Source organism: Ovis canadensis, chromosome 18 (genome assembly GCF_042477335.2).
Source record: "Ovis canadensis isolate MfBH-ARS-UI-01 breed Bighorn chromosome 18, ARS-UI_OviCan_v2, whole genome shotgun sequence".
Taxonomy (NCBI): Eukaryota; Metazoa; Chordata; class Mammalia; order Artiodactyla; family Bovidae; genus Ovis; species Ovis canadensis.
This window is the reverse complement of record NC_091262.1, coordinates 45,025,273-45,040,843: the sequence shown is the minus strand read 5'-3', so window position 1 is coordinate 45,040,843 and position 15,571 is coordinate 45,025,273. Positions and strand designations below refer to the sequence as shown.

The 15,571-nt window shown below is 50.1% G+C and overlaps 1 protein-coding gene across 2 annotated transcripts in view; it reads right to left on the bottom strand.

The window, feature by feature from the left end:
- The window catches only part of TMEM266 (transmembrane protein 266), a 127,071-nt gene that overhangs the window by 54,059 nt on the left and 57,441 nt on the right, over nucleotides 1-15,571 (bottom strand). For both annotated transcript variants that reach the window (XM_069560130.1, XM_069560131.1), the window contains 2 exons: nucleotides 13,899-14,030; nucleotides 10,811-10,999 (listed from right to left, as the gene is read on the bottom strand). In XM_069560130.1, the coding sequence (XP_069416231.1) occupies nucleotides 10,811-10,999; nucleotides 13,899-13,912 (203 nt within the window). In that variant the 5' untranslated portion in view covers nucleotides 13,913-14,030. The remainder of the gene's footprint in view (nucleotides 1-10,810; nucleotides 11,000-13,898; nucleotides 14,031-15,571) is intronic.

The window sequence follows — 15,571 nt, the reverse complement described above, 5'->3', positions numbered from 1 at the left end:
TTTCTGATGGGACCTTCATATGAGGTCAGGCCGTGTGAGTGGCCCAGAAGGAGGCAGCTCCAGGTCACTGCTCCATCAGGCAGTGTTCCCAAGCCTGGCACCGAAACAGCCCTGTTCTGAAAGGCAGAACAGAGCTGTGCGCTGCCAGGACGGCAGGGGCTGTGTTTGCTCCTGGGGGTCTGGCTTCTCCTACCCTGGCAATCCACAGCGTGGCTGCCGGGCTGGTGTAGCTGGGAGGATGCACGATGGGGGAGAGGCAGTGGCTAGGGTATGGGGACTGTGGAGACCCCCACGCTATCTGAACAGGTGCTCACAGGCTGTGGACAGTCAGTGTCTCTGGAGGAGGTGGAAGATCACAGAAGAGCCTGTTTCTCTGTGAGTGGCCAGACCAGATGGCTGCATATCCTACTGCGTGGGGATTTTCATCCCTCAAGTCCCCAGAGAAAGGGGTTGAAGTTGAGGCCTTAATGAAGTCTGGGGCGCTGGGCCTCCCCAGCCCCATCCCACCTCAACTCCAGCCTTAGGCTCACTTGACCAGACCACTGAACCTTCTGGCCTGCAGAGCTCTCTGAGGCATGAAAACCTCGGCCCTGCACCCAAACAGTGCTCAAACCACAACAGTGTGCACAGCGTTCCAAGGGGCGCACGGACCCCTGAATCTCACTACTAGGTCTTCTAAGGACACCTGGGATACAAGTTTAAAGCCCGGGACTGCGCAGTCTGAGATCCGCCCCTCCCCGCCCCTCTCCCCCCCACCCCCCGCCCAGGCCTTGAGATACTCTGTTGCTGGACTCTGGTGGCGGTTTCATCAGCAGACCATCCAGTGGCCCCACTTTTCTTTACTGTATTCACTCCAGATGATTAAATTTCTGTCAGAGAAAGCCACAACTTCTGGCATTGCCCTGGGTTTTATTTGTATTGATTTCACAAACACTTATAAGGCATTTACTATGTACGTGTGCCACTCTGAGCACTTTACAAATGTTAACTCGTCTAGTAGTTTTAGATGACAATGCCTTCTATTTTTTTTCCCCCTCTGTTAACAAACAGTGGGGAAAGTCAGACTTTTCCATCTGTCTAGGCTTTGGTACTAACTGTAGCCCCACCACTGCCTGAACTCTGAGTGTTATCTTTGAGCCTTTGTTTCCTAAGCTTCCAAATGGGAAAACTGTTATTTTATTGCAGGAGTGTTATACTAAAATATTAAAAATAACATGTAAAATCTATAACATAATGCTTACTACGCCATTCGTATCTATTATGATTTTGATGTGTGGACATTAGAAAAGCGATCAATCATCTAAATGTGGGCAGTTTCCACACCCGTTCCACCCTGCACACACCCGTTCCACCCTGCACACACCCGTTCCACCCTGCACACAGTTCATCACGTGCCCGCTAAGTGCCAGGACTATACTGGGGGCTGAGCACATGAGGGCACTCAGGGCATTCATCTATATGGAATCTGCAGCCTTATAAGTTAGTTCTGACTCCACAACGAGCTCTTAGTCCTCGACCACCCTGAAAAGCTGAACACATAAAGGGAGAGGAGAAAGCAGACGAGGGAAATGAGCTTACACTTGAAGAACTTGTTCAAAGGGACAACCATCCTCTCAGGAGAACCGTCAGTCCAACGCCCACAGGGACACACGCATGCGTCTTTCTCACTCTCACAGGGAGAACCAGAGCAGCAGGAGGAGCACCGTCAAGCCCCGTCATTCCTGCACACAATCGCAGGAGGCACGCAGAGCACACACGCTCAGAAGTGCAAGCTCACGGCACGCTGTGGTCATGGGGCCTCTCAGGCTGGAGGTGAGAGGTGACCCTCTCAGCCCTTGGGGGAACTGGAGAAACTGAAGCTCCCGGTGGAGCAGCTTCGGTGCTGCAATCAGGGCTAAAGCATAGCCCCAGCACCTGGGGGTGGAGGGCGGTGTGTAGCTGGGGTCACAGGAGTCTGACATGGCTTGCTCCAGAATCTCAGATAGCTTGCATCCTGGGAAATGCCAGTTCTGGGAAAGACAGCAGGGTGCGGTGGCAAGAGCCCAGCCCAGGAGCTGTTACCCCACTTGACAAGCCATCCACCTCCGTCTGGGAACACAATGACCAACACACACCATTGACCCGCTATTTGGGGAACCTGGGGCATTGTCCACACACCTCTGAAGGGCTGCCACGGGTTCAAGCCTACGCAAGGGAGAGAGTGGGGTGCTGCTGGACCAAGTGGCCGCAAGACTCTCTCACCTCCTGAGTCCTTAATTCAGGAACTGGCCAAAAGTCCAAGAGTCTTCTTTGTGCCAAGCTTTGCGGGCAGGGCTGCCTGGATGAGGTCAGCTTCCTACCCAGGAGGTTAACAAGTGGGCTACGATTTTCAAGCACTCCCTCCCCGCTTCTCAGTCCAGCTCTCTGTGGTTCTGAGCTGTGGCTTGGCAAATCCTGGGTCAGCCAGCTCCCTCTTCTCTTTGGCCAAAGTTCAGATCTCAAGTGCCTCCACAGATGATTGCCCTCCCCTCCCCCCCGCCCCAAGCCCATAAATTTAGCTCACTTTCCTTGGGGACCTGGACTTGGGTTTATGTCCTCACCCCGCCCCCCAAGCTCACACGCACTCTGTGTGATGGTCAGAGGCACTCTGCCGCCACCTAGTGGTCTCTAGCGGCGGCACACTCTGCCCCTACTCAGGTGGGGAAAAGAGGTTTATTTTGCTGAGAAATATCGGTGATCCCAGCCATTAAATTAAAAGATGCTTACTCCTTGGAAGGAAAGTTATGACCAACCTAGATAGCATATTCAAAAGCAGAGATATTACTTTGCCAACAAAGGTCAGTCTAGTCAAGGCTATGGTTTTTCCAGTGGTCATGTATGGATGTGAGAGTTGGACTATAAAGAAAACTGAGCACTGAAGAACTGATGCTTTTGAACTGTGGTGTTGGAGAAGACTCTTGAGAGTCCCTTGGACTGCAAGGAGATCCAACTAGTCCATCCTAAAGGAGATCAGTCCTGGGTGTTCATTGGAAGGACTGATGCTGAGGCTGAAAACTCCAGTACTTGGCCAGCTCACGTGAAGAGTTGACTCATTGGAAAAGACTCTGATGCTGGGAGGGATTGAGGGCAGGAGGAGAAGGGGATGACAGAGGATGAGATGGCTGGATGGCCTCACCGACTCGATGGACATGAGTTTGGGTGAACTCCGGGAGTTGGTGATGGACAGGGAGGCCTGGCGTGCTATGATTCATGGGGTCACAAAGAGTCGGACACGACTGAGCGACTGAACTGAACTGAACTGACCTTCCTAACAAATAGAAAATATTTGCAGTTCTTGGACTACAGGAAACAGGCTAACTGTTCTTACAAGAAAATACTTTTTGATCTGAATTAAACCTCTATTCCCTGTTTGGGGCATCAAGAACCCTCATGGAAGCCTGAGACTACTAAAAATATACAGTCATGGGTCACAAGGTCAGCTTGGGTTCAGGGACAGCTAGTGTGTCAAAGGAAGGGACGGAGTTTTATTATAGACAAATCTCAATGGCATTGAGAAAATGGATTAAGGAAACTCTTTTTAACTTTTTTCCTTCCTTAAGGGAAAAATGATGACTCAAGCTTTATAAGCCAAGTGATACAGAACTTTTGGACTTTGCACTTGCAAGGTCATGGCACAGAAAGAACTGCCTTTTAACCCAGAACCCCCCAAAACTGTTTCTTTTTCTAAAAGGATGCTAAGAGTATACTAGCTCAAGTGGGCAAGGTTCTGAGGCAAGTCTGATTTGTTTCTCTTGGAATGATTTTGTGGAGGGTGTGGAATTAGCCAGGATGCTCAGCGGTGGGCCAGTCACAGACCATTGCCTTGACTTCTGAAGCATGAGAATCCTGGTCCCTTCCTGTGATTCTTCCTGGACCCCACATAGGTCTAGGACTAGCCTCCACCTCTCCCCAAATAAAACTGGGCTTCCTCGTCTCTTCTAATTTTATCTTTAACATGGCCTCATCCATCGATTTACTCGCTCAGGTCATTCCTTCATTTAATCAACACCGCTCTGTGATCCAAGGCTCAAAGGATCCGATCCCTGCCCTGAGGGAGCACTTGATCCAGTACCAGAGGGAGGCTGGAGAGTAGAGCAGAGCTCAGTGTCACAAGTGCTGAGACAGAAGTAGGTCAAGGGCTATGGTGCACGGAGGTGAGACCCTGGCCTGGGTGGGGTGGGGGACAGGAGACTTTCTGGAGGGGCTGGTCCTTGGACTTCAGAGTATGGGGAGAGAGAAGGGACTCTGGGGTCATGGCTCAGAGGGTGCCTCTCCTCCTCCCTCTGTGCCTCCAGCCTTTGTTTGCTGGCATGTCTAAAATTATTTCAGTCGTTATTTAAAGATGTTGCTATGTTGGTCCTGTCTTCTCTTCCTAACCTGACATCTCACAAACTATTAGGTTTTCTTCCTCTGACTGTGAAGTTGCAGTTATTTCAGAAATGTGCCATTAGCATCATCACCAAACAATGTCCCTTTCTGTCTTCCCAACCTTCCTCCAAACTTCTCCCATCTGGAGGTCTGGACCTGATCAACCAAGTCAGACCTTGTAGAACACTAAAATATAACTAATTACAAAAGGCTGAATATTTTTCATTTCTTACTTTGTCTTGGTATTTTGACAAAGACGATCCTGCCTACTCTCCCACAACTCTCCCTGCACTCGCTTTTCACCAAAAGAAGGGGCGTACTATCTCTCTGTAGGGCCACAGAGTCTCCTCTATAAAAGGGGGTGACAGCTCTTGCTTTCACTGCCTTCCTCCCACATATCTCGTCCACATCACTTTTCCTACGGGCTGTGAGCCTCCTGAGGGTGGAGACTGTGGGCTTCTCTGAATTTTCTGTCTTCTGTGAAGCTAACGTCCTGTCTAGCTAACCCAGACCCTGCAAACCAACCAGGCCTTCGATGTAGTGAAGTTGGTTAAGAAAAGGTAGAACTCCCAGTCTGTGCCATGAGTTAGACACCTGCAAGCCCGGTGTCCCTCTCCTAAAGGTGGACAGTTGGCTCACTGAGAAGCAGCTCTGTATCTCACGTTCCCACTGTTTAATGGGGTGATGTTCCAAAGGCAAACGGGCCAGACGGGGCTCTAGTTACATGGAAACACTGGGATCACGGACACAAGTCAAGCTGTCTCCAAGTGAAATAATCAAGTCAAGCAAGTTACCGAAGAAACAGTCTGAGAAGGCAGACATGTTTCTAGATCTTTTCCAAATCCAACAATGACTATAAAGGGAAAAGGAAAGTTTCATTCTGGATCAAATGAATGAAGGCTTGGGTTCCTTAGAGGCCCATTGGGTAACATCAATGTGTTTTAGGAAATGACCCAGTTCAAGGGGTGGCCCTGATTGGGCTGTGGATTCCCATATCCCTTACCATGTGACCCAATTCTAGCCAATGAGACATGAGGAGAGAGCAGCTAAAGAATTCTGGGAAAGTTCTTTGTTGCTCTTGAAAGAGAATGATGGGTTGCCATTCTTTCTCTTGCCAGATATGTAGGAAGATGATGTGGCCAGATAACCATGGCAGCTCTCTCACAAAATAAGGGGAACCTTACAGCATCAGGATGAAGCCAACACTGCTAACGACAGAGCAGACAGACGGAAGGAATCTGGTCCTTGTCTCTATTGTTGAGGGTCTGGACCAACCTCAAAGCTGTGCTGGCTCCAGGTACTTATGGAGTGGGTGCATTGTGGCAGCTCAGCTGGGGTTCAGAACGTGCTCAGGCAGCTCCTCTGTTCCCCTCTCTCTCCTCTAAGTGTCTGTTCACATCTGCAGACACGCACACAGATTTGTGTTTTAGCACTATCGAAGGAGGAAGTGCATGGCTAGGGGGAAGACGCAGGGAGGGCAAGGATGATGATGGTGGGGAGGTAGTGGTGTCGTTGGCAGGATGTGCCAGTGCAGCCCCTTGGACTGAACTGGAGACCTGGGTGAAGAGAAGCGAGAGCCAGAAGCAAATAGGACCAGAGTGGTCTGGGCTCACAGAAGCTTGGTAAAGAGTCTGGGGGTGGGGGGAGGCTTTTCATCCCTACCCTGCTTGGGTATACTGTGGCCTTCTGGTTTCTGAAGCTCCTGAACCGGGCATGAGCATTCCCACAATGTACACTGTTGGTGGCAGTGCAATGGATGAGAGGGAGCCAGAGCAGGGGAGGAAGGAGGACCCAGCTCCAATGGCGACTATGCCTGGCTTCCTGGCTTCCTGGAGCGCAGGTGTCTTGGAAACTGCTGGCTCCTGTTGAGGCAGGAAGGAGGCTGAGAGCCATTGTAAAGCAGTCAAATGCACATGTGACTCACTCTGGCGACAGGTTGGGGAGGACAGCCAGGTAGGTCTAGATCCACCAACTGGGGCCAGACAGAATTCTCTTTTGGGAGAAGACAGTTCAGTTTTGGGTCCTGTCGCGTTTGAGATGGCCAGAAGTCCTGACTGGGTAGGTAATGGTTCCTGGCTGGATTTAAGTGCTTCCACCAAAAAAACTATTTTAAGCAATGATTTGGGTGGAGACTAGAACATTTCTCAAATACACAGTCCACTCAGAGATAGAAGAACAGATAATTCCACAGACACTTGTTAAGATTCTACACGTATCTGGAATCCTGTGAAGATGTCCAGGAAATAATTGTATGTGAGCCAGGAGTTTGAGAGAGAGAGAGAAAGGAAGAGAACTGTGTTGGAGACATGGCTTTGAAAGCTACAAGCTGAAGAACGTTAATTGCAGTCATAGGTGTCGATGTACTTACCCAGTGGATAGAATTAGTAGAGTGAAAATGGCCAAAGATAGAAAATGAAGAACCGCAACATTCAAGGACCAAGCAGAGAAAGAACAAGTTTTAAAAGGCCTAGAATGGACAGCCAAAGGGGCAGGAAGAAAGTCTGGAGAGTGTGATAGAGCAGCAGGAGATGGTGTCTCAAGATGGGGGAGTGGCTGACAGTTTCAAATGCTGGACAGAGGACAGCGGAAAGATCCTGGTATCATGGAGGCTGTTGATGATCTTGAGGAGAGTTTCCATGCAGATAGGGCTGAGCTGGACTGCAGTAGACCAAGAAATGAACGGGAGGGGGCAGAGCCGGCAGGGTGAGTGTAGATGAAGCTTTTAAGAAGTTTGGCTGCAAATGGGAAGACAGAGATGGGAGCAGCAAATGGGACGTGGAGTCAGGGGAGGATGTGAGAGACCTGAGTGTGTGATGAGTCAGACTGAGGATGTTAACGGATGCAGCAAAGTTCATGAAAAGGCGTTAGGGGAGGGGAATCAGCACTCAGAGGTAAGGTGGGCCCTAGAAGGGAGGATGTGAGGGACAGAGTGGGTGGGATGCAGTTCATCTGTGACCGTAGAGGGAAGGAGGAGTTGAGGTCATCTGCTGGGGGCAAGGGATGGCTTGCGGCAAATGGGAGCAGTCTGAAATAGCCATCTGGGGACCAGGAGTGAAAGCTCACCAGGACAACAAAGGACTGTCAGGCAAAACTGAGAAACAAGCTGAGACTGCAGATCATGAGTCTGGGGAAATGCTATTACAGACTAAATGAGTCCTTCTCCCCCACCCCACCCCCCCAATTCAAATGCTGAAGCCCTAAGCACTGGCCAGCCCCCCAACACTGCAGGTTGTGACTGTATTTGGAGGTGGAGCTTCTGGGAAGCAATTAGGTTTAGATGAGGTCAAGGTGGGGCCCCCATGATGGGATTAGTGCCCTTATAGGGAGAGGAAGAGACTGGCGCTCACTCTCTCCACTCATACAGAACAAGGAATGGCCATTTGAGAGCACAGCGAAAAATTGGCTGTCTGCAGCCCAAAGAGAGAGCCCGCCCTGCCACTGACCCTGGATCTTGTCTGCAGCCCAAAGAGAGAGCCCCCCGCCACCACTGACCCTGGATCTTGTCTGCAGCCCAAAGAGAGGCCCCCCCCCCGCCCGACCCTGGATCTTGGACTTCCCAGTACCAGGACTGTGAAAAAATAAAGATATGTGTTTCAGCTGTCCGGTCTGTGGCCCTTTGTTATGGCAGCCCCACCAAACCAAGCCAGTGCCGATCTGCCCAGGTGTCTGACTTTCCCACCTGAGCCCCAGGCAGTCTGGGTATAGAAGCAAAGAGGGCAGACAGCAGAGAGCTCTGAAGTTTAAGCTCCAAGAGGTAAATACGTGAGAAGGACAAAGGTCTGTTGGAAAGTCAAGGAGCCTGACAGAGATGAACCTTTTCCATCTTTGCCTAGGGGTTTACCCACATTTCAGTGACTGTACACTTTTGACAGTAGAGCTGAGCAGTGGTATCACGTGTGTGCAATGTATGCTAACAACAGTTACAATGTGATTTTGTAAAGGGACAGGTGACAAACAGAAGCCTGTAGTGCCAGCCTGGACCAGGAGCCAAGGCTCTGTCTTGTCTGGTCTCAGTCACTGTGTGACCTTGGACAAGTTCCTTCCACTCCCTGGACTCTGGCATCCTGTTAGAATATTTAGAATACATACATCCTAAGATTTTTTTTTTCCCCCCAGCTCTAACATTCTCAGATTCTGGGGAACTTCAAAGCACTGAAATACCACTGAGCTCAAAAGAAGTGAATGGCAAGGTGGCTGGGTCACTGGGCACCCCCCTGCTGGGGACTCTGAGGTCCCATCACTTCCTACTGAAAAGATTCATTCCTATATATATCAGTTCACTTACTAGGAAGAGGTGTATTTGACAAGACTCACAGAACAGCTTTTCAAAGACCTAGAAATCATGTTGTTTTGCATCGTTTCAGAAAAGGCCAGGTTGGAAAATTTGGGAAAACCCCAGGAAGTGCAGCAAGAGCCAAGAAGAAGCTTGTGAAGAGAGGCTTCTCCCCCCTTCACAGTGTGCTTTGGTTCTGCTTCCTCGTGCCCTGGCTGGTGTCCTGTACCTGCTCTTCCTTCCTCCAGGAAGCCCTCTGGCTGCCAACGGAGCCCCCCCCCGAGGAGAACTCCAGCAGCGAAGCAAATCCCTTCTGCCAGGCTGCTTCCTATTTACTCAACAGAAGCAGCGTTCCAGGGCGCACCTGGAGACTCGAATCAAATCAAGAGCCTCTTTGCCTTTCAGGCATCCTATTTGTATTCTCCCTGCTCAGAAGAAACCTTGCAGGGGCCTGATTCAGACGTAAATGGAATGACAAAGCGGGGACACTGCCTCCTCCAATTCAAGCTAAGGAGTGGCGCCCCACGGCCTGGACCACCGCAGTGCATGCGCCCACAGGGAACTGTGGACATGGTCCGGAACCAGAACCCTCGAGAATCCTTCCCTCTTCTTGCCGTTTGAAAAGAACCTAACGCTGGCGCAGGTGACGTGGGAAATGAGTCCATGAGAACCGCGGAGGGAAGGATACCAGGTTGTATATCAATTTTGACCGCCAGAGGGCAATGACACGGGAACCGCGTGCTCAGGGAAGGCTCGCCCACTAATGTCACTGGCGGAGGCGAGGACCTGGAGACCCGGAGAAGACCCTGTGGTCAGAGCGTGCAGCCCGTGCTCGGGAGGATGGCGCCGCCGTCCGCGAGGCCTCCCCGAACTATTTTCAACCCGTTTGCCCATCCGTTTCCAGTGTCCTGCTGGCTCTAAGCACAGTCTTTGGAGAAAATTATATTTTCAGAGAAAGCCACTGGGGTGAAGTTTTTGCACACGGTGTATGGTCTCACAATTATTAGGCAATTTACCTCGGGAAGGCTGGGAGCCTCTGCGTAAAGACGCGCAGGGAATCCAAGCTCTGCAAATTTAACTGTAGCTAAGGCTTCTCATTTGCTTCTAAAATAACCTGGCAACCCTTAGTTTTTATATTCAAAGCAGTCGGCGTGTTCCAAAATACTTACGGCGGCACCCAGGGAAGGAGAATAGCCCACAACTGGCTCCCAAGCTCGGGGCCAATGTTTAAAGGTCTGTGTCTAAGAGCCACAGGGTGGTGCTGGGGCAAGTTGGACCCCCCTGTGACCCCAGGACCTGTTCCTGGCCTTTAGCTTCCCCCACATAAACTGAGGGTGTCACTGCTGTGTCTCCCCTGCCTAGATTGAACAAAGGTGTCCAATCTGATTGACCAGTTAAATAAAAGTAGGTAGGGGCCACTCCCTGTATCAGAGGCCACCAGAAAAGGTGGAGCCAAGGGCTGCAAAGCTCCTGGCTGAATGCTGCTAAATTCCCTTCTGCCCTTAGCATGCTCCTGCACACAGAGTGCTTTCTTCCTGATCCCGTCCCTGGTGAGAGAAGACTGTTGCTAAGTCGTGTCCAACTCTTGTGATCCTATGAACTGTAGCCCGCCAGGCTCCTCTGTCCATGGGATTTCCCAAACAAGAATAGCAGAGTGGGTTGCCATTTCCTTCTCCAGGGCATCTTTCCAACCCAGGGATCGAAGCTGTGTTTCCTGCTTGGCAGGCTGATTCTTTACCACTGAGCCACTGGGAAGGCCGACAAAAGCAAAGTACAGTCTAAATCCATTCCTTATGGGCTCTGACCCCCTGGGTGACTCACTTATCCTGTGGGTTTCCCAATTCTTAGGTGTCCAGATTGGAAGTTGTATGGGCCCTTAGGGAGTTTAACAGCCTTTAGATACTGTAATTCCCTGAGTTCCAAGCAAATATTCACTTAACGAGTTGTCCAGCAGCAACCGATGCTTGCTGTGCCCATGGCCTTTTTCGGAGGAAACCACATCTGAGGACAAGGGCCTATGTGGCCTGATGTGAACTTCTGGTCTCTTGACTATCTAGCATCTGTCCTCTTGGGCTGCCTCCCTGGAGGTACCCATGGAAACCCGGGGAGTTTATGCGACACTTCTAAGCTACTCAGCGGTCCCACACCTACCCTTCTCTTTGGTAATCTTCGTCCAGATTTGACAGGAGCTGCGAGCCCGCTGTGGAGAGGTCCACGGCAGCCAGCGGCAAGTCGCGATAGGCAAAGTTCACCAGCTGCACGGGAGCAATGCTCTTGGTTTCTTCGTCTACTTGTTGGGAGATGATCTCAACTTCGGAGAGTGCTCTTTCTGTGGCAGGCCTGAGTGGGGGAGGACGGCAACAGGACAGAGTTATCCCCCAAGAACAAAATGACGTTTCTGTTCCCCAAAGAGACGAGGGAGTAGGCATGGGATCACTGCTGTGCTGGAGGAGGGCAAAGGAGGGTGAGGTTCCGCTCCTCCCCACTAGCCATCCCACCACCTGGGCCATCTGCTTCACCAGCTGGGGAAAAGCAGAAGCGTGCTCACATCTGAAAACATGAGTTTTGGGGGCAGGTATAGACCCAGATGGAAACTCTGCCAACCAGCAAAGCCAGGACTTAAGACTTTAAGGCTTCTCAGTCACCGGCCTTTATGTTGGAGTAATATATTCTTGTAAATTGTCTCCTGGATTTCTTTGTAAAGGTCCTACCATCTGTACACAATAGAGAAGTGAGGTGTTTGCTCACAACTGGATGTACTGCAGGTGCTTGGGGGGCTGATCTGGAGGGGCCGAGTGAGCCTTCAGGCCGTGAGGACAGGAGGGGCCTGCTGTCCTGGGTGCCATTCCATTCCTACTCAAACTGGTCCTGTTCAGTTCAGTCGCTCAGTCGTGTCCGACCCTTTGCGACTCCATGAACCGCAGCACACCAGGCTTCCCTGTCCATCACCAACTCCTGGAGTCCACCCAAACCCATGTCCATTGAGTCGGTGATGCCATTCAACCATCTCATCCTCTGTCGTCCCCTTCTCCTCCTGCCCTCGATCTTTCCCAGCATCAGGGTCTTTTCCAATGAGGTCCTGTTACAGCTCCCTTTTAAGGTTGAGAGTAGGAAATGGGGGTCACTAGATCAAATGTCTGAGAGGTTGTGAGTCTCATCCTAGGTTACTGTCAGACTCACCAAGGGCCCTGCAAATAACCCACAACTCCATTATTACAGAGCATCTCAACCAGGGGCAGGGCCACCTCCTGTGACAGGTTATCAAGCAACCCCAGCAGGGTATTTAGCAACTGGTGGAGGAATTTGTGGCTGTGACCTCCAGTGACCACAGGAGGTCACTAACGACATCAATAGGAAAGGGCACACTACACATCCTGCGGTGTATTGGGTAACTAAGAACGCTTCCTCCCAATCCCAACAGCTACCCTGTGAAGAGGTGGTAAGCTGGATCATTTTGCTTTCACCTCCTGGGGTGCCGTCTTTGGTCTCCCCAACAAATCCTTGAGCCTAGCTCATCCCATAGAATCTGAGGGGCTGGGTCTTATGCCTCTGGCCAAACAGGGAGGAAGAGTAAGAACGAGCTATCCAAGGGATCATTGAGAGGCCAGCGTTAAGGCCGAGGTGACAGCCCGGTCTGCGTTAGACTGTTCTTGGCCGCAAGTGCAGAGTCCAGCGCTAACTTCCGTGGGCCTCCACATCCTGGGGCTTCAGTTTCCCCAGCAGAGGCACAATGAGGTGCTATCCCTTCTCTATGACCTGACATTGGTATGAGGAAGAGGAAGAGGTCGGAGGGGCTCTGGATTGAGAAGTCCCCACACTGGGCTGGACAGTTCTAAATGCTAAGCTTTTCCAACTACCAAGATTATTGGTTATTGAAAGTGAAGTGAAGTTGCTCAGTCGTGTCCAACTCTTTGCGACCCACGCACTGTAGCCCACCAAGCTCCTCTGTCCATGGGATTATCCAGGCAAGAATACTGGAGTGGGTTGCCATTTCCTTCTCCAAAGCTACCCAATAATACCAGTGGCAGCGATCCAGAAAGTCTAGAGCTGCATCTGCCTACTTCTCTTTTGCTTGAATCATCCAGATAATTGAGGGAAAAGAGGGATCTTTCTTGAGCACCACAGGTTGGTGGCCTAAGCTACCTGAATTCACCCAGGAATTTCCAGTGCCCCAATTCTCTTTTGTGGGCCTTATTTAAACCTTACCTCTTTGCTCCCTGTCAAGGCACGGATAATAGTACTCATCATGGTGTCACATCTACAAAACAACTCAAGATCTTCAGACAGAACAGTCACGGGATGTGCAGCTGCTGAGTTTCTCAACAATTGGAACAGAAGTGTGGTTGTTCATGGGGGAATCCTGGCTCTTCCAGATGTTCCCCCAAAAGTAGATGATGCTGGGCTGAATTTGTTCTTTTCTTTTGGAAACTATGGATTGCTGAACTGGGGCTTTCTGATCCATGGGATGTTCGTGGAGGGTTGGGGTGAGTTTCTGAGACCAACAGGATGTGGCTCTGAGAAGCGTGGGATAAGCTGCTTCTGGCTCTTTTCCCCTCCTGCTTATGGTCATAGCACCATGGCCCGGCACCATCTCTCCTCTTGTGGTCATCTCTCAGCAGAAGGAGACAAGGCCTCCTTTAGGGGGAGTAAAGGTCTGGGTGTTGGGACTGGTCCCTGGTCTTGGGTAAGGAGAACAGTATGGTGGACAACATGTATCAGTGGTTTTTTTCTTCACCCCTCCCTTTGCCATGTGACTCTGCAGCTTCCCATCAAAAGGAAAAGTATATTTCCCACCTCCAATGCTCTGTTCAATCAAGAGACTTGTTTTGGCCAATGGGACATTAGTAATTCCACTGGACTAGCAGTGGGATTACAATCCCAGTTTTGTTTTGTCTTTTGGTTGCATTGCATGGCATGTGTTCCCTGACGAGGGATTGAACCCATGTCCTCTGCAATGGAACCACAGAGTCTTAAACACTGGCCACCAGGCAAGTCCCTACAACCCGTTTTGGATTGCAGAATTCCTCTGCCTTTTTGAACTAAAAAAATGAGATGACATGAGTAAGGCAACTCAGAGAAAAAGTAGATTTTAATAAGTTTATTTTAATGTCAGGCTTAAGACCAAAACCACCTGGAACCCCTCCATCTCTACAGGGCTGGGGAAGGAGCTATTCGCTGTTTCCCTGATCCCAACATACCAACTCAGCATCCACAGAGAGCAGATCCCAATGCTACTTACTGTGGATTGCTCATGTTGAAAGATGCAACCAGGGCCACGGGTGTTCCTGGTGTCTAGTGGGGCTCAGCTGTCTTGAAGCCTGACGTCAGCATTTCCAAGCAGGAGTTCTACAAAACATATGAATGTGGTGCCCTGCAAACAAATAATTGAATAGTAGGAATTTGTTACACTCAGAAGCCAAACCAGAGCCCTCCTAAGCTCATCTAAAGATGGAAGCCCTTAGAACTTTCTCTGAGATAGACTTCCCTTCAAAGGAACAGTGAACAGATTCTGATCATTACTTACAGCAGATACCAGCAGACAGGATTTCTCTCTTTTTTAGAGATGAAGGAATGGGCCCAGAGTGACAAAGTGACTTTTCTGCGTCACATGGAGATGGCAGAGAGCCAGGTTGGACCACAGCTTTTTCTACTAAATAGCCAAGTAAAAACCAGGGTAACTCTATATACTTCAGCTTTAGAAATCTCAAAAAGTAGGTTTGTCTAAAATAATCTCAAGTGCTTTCCCACAAAGTTCTTTCTCCCAAGATTTCCCTCTCCTCTGGCAGGCTGTTTCTCCACTCTTCCAGGCCTCCCTCTCTTCTTCCCAAGTGGGACTCTCCAGGAGAGAGGTCACACACCTCAAAGCCAGGCTGCCTATGGTCATGAGCTTTGAGATAGATGGGCCCCTGGGCTGGTCAGCTGGTATTTGTCAAGCAGAGTAAAATTGAAGCTTTGTTCTCACCCAGACACTCCAAGGACAAAGCTAGTGGTGGAAGCTGAGCTCTGCTGAAGTAGAGAGATAAGATAACCACTCCTGAGGTCAAGGAAAACTTCGCAGGGAGGCTCCTTGGGGGACAAGAGGGGAGGGGACACCACCCCATAATAAGTGTGAACAGCCCATAGGCCTCTGCAGTGGGATCCATCTTAGCAAAAAGTTGTGCACACATGTTGGAGAGGGTCCTAGGACCAGTCAGGTGTGAAAAGAGAAGATAAGTAGCCAAATATAAACAAAGACCTGAAAGGACGGTCCTTTGTAACAGCGGTCCCCAAGCTTTCTGGCGCCAGGGACCGGTTTCATGGAAGATGGTTTTTCCACGGGGTGGTGGGGGACATGGTTTCAGGATGATTCTCCTAAGGAGCACACGACCTAGATCCCTCACGTGCACAGTTCACACAAGGGTTCCTGTGAGAATCTAACACTATAGCTGACCTGACAGGAGGCGGAGCTTAGGTGGTAATGTGAGCAATGGGGAGTGACTGTATATACAGAAGAAGCTTCCCATTTGCTCACCTGCCACTCACCTCCTGCCACGCAGCCCCATTTCTAACAGCTGGGAACCCCTGCTCTCTATGGGACTTAAATCACCTCTTACTGCGGCCCTCATTCAAGATATCCATACTCCTCTCCTGATGTCTATTTCTGCCTCAAATAAATAAACTTTATCTGTGTGTTCTCCCATACATTGTGGTATGTCTCTAATAATAAACTTTGTCCTCATTTTTTTCCACTCATAAAATATTGGAATAATAATAGAACTAACTAACAGAGTTAATGCATGTAAAACCCTTGGAATAGTGCCTGGCATCTACTGTTGGCTTTTATCAACAGAGCTATTGTTTTATAAATTTAAATTGCACAGTCTGTTGAATCTGAGCACATTCCAAAGCATTTGGATGTCTGAGTGTAAGATT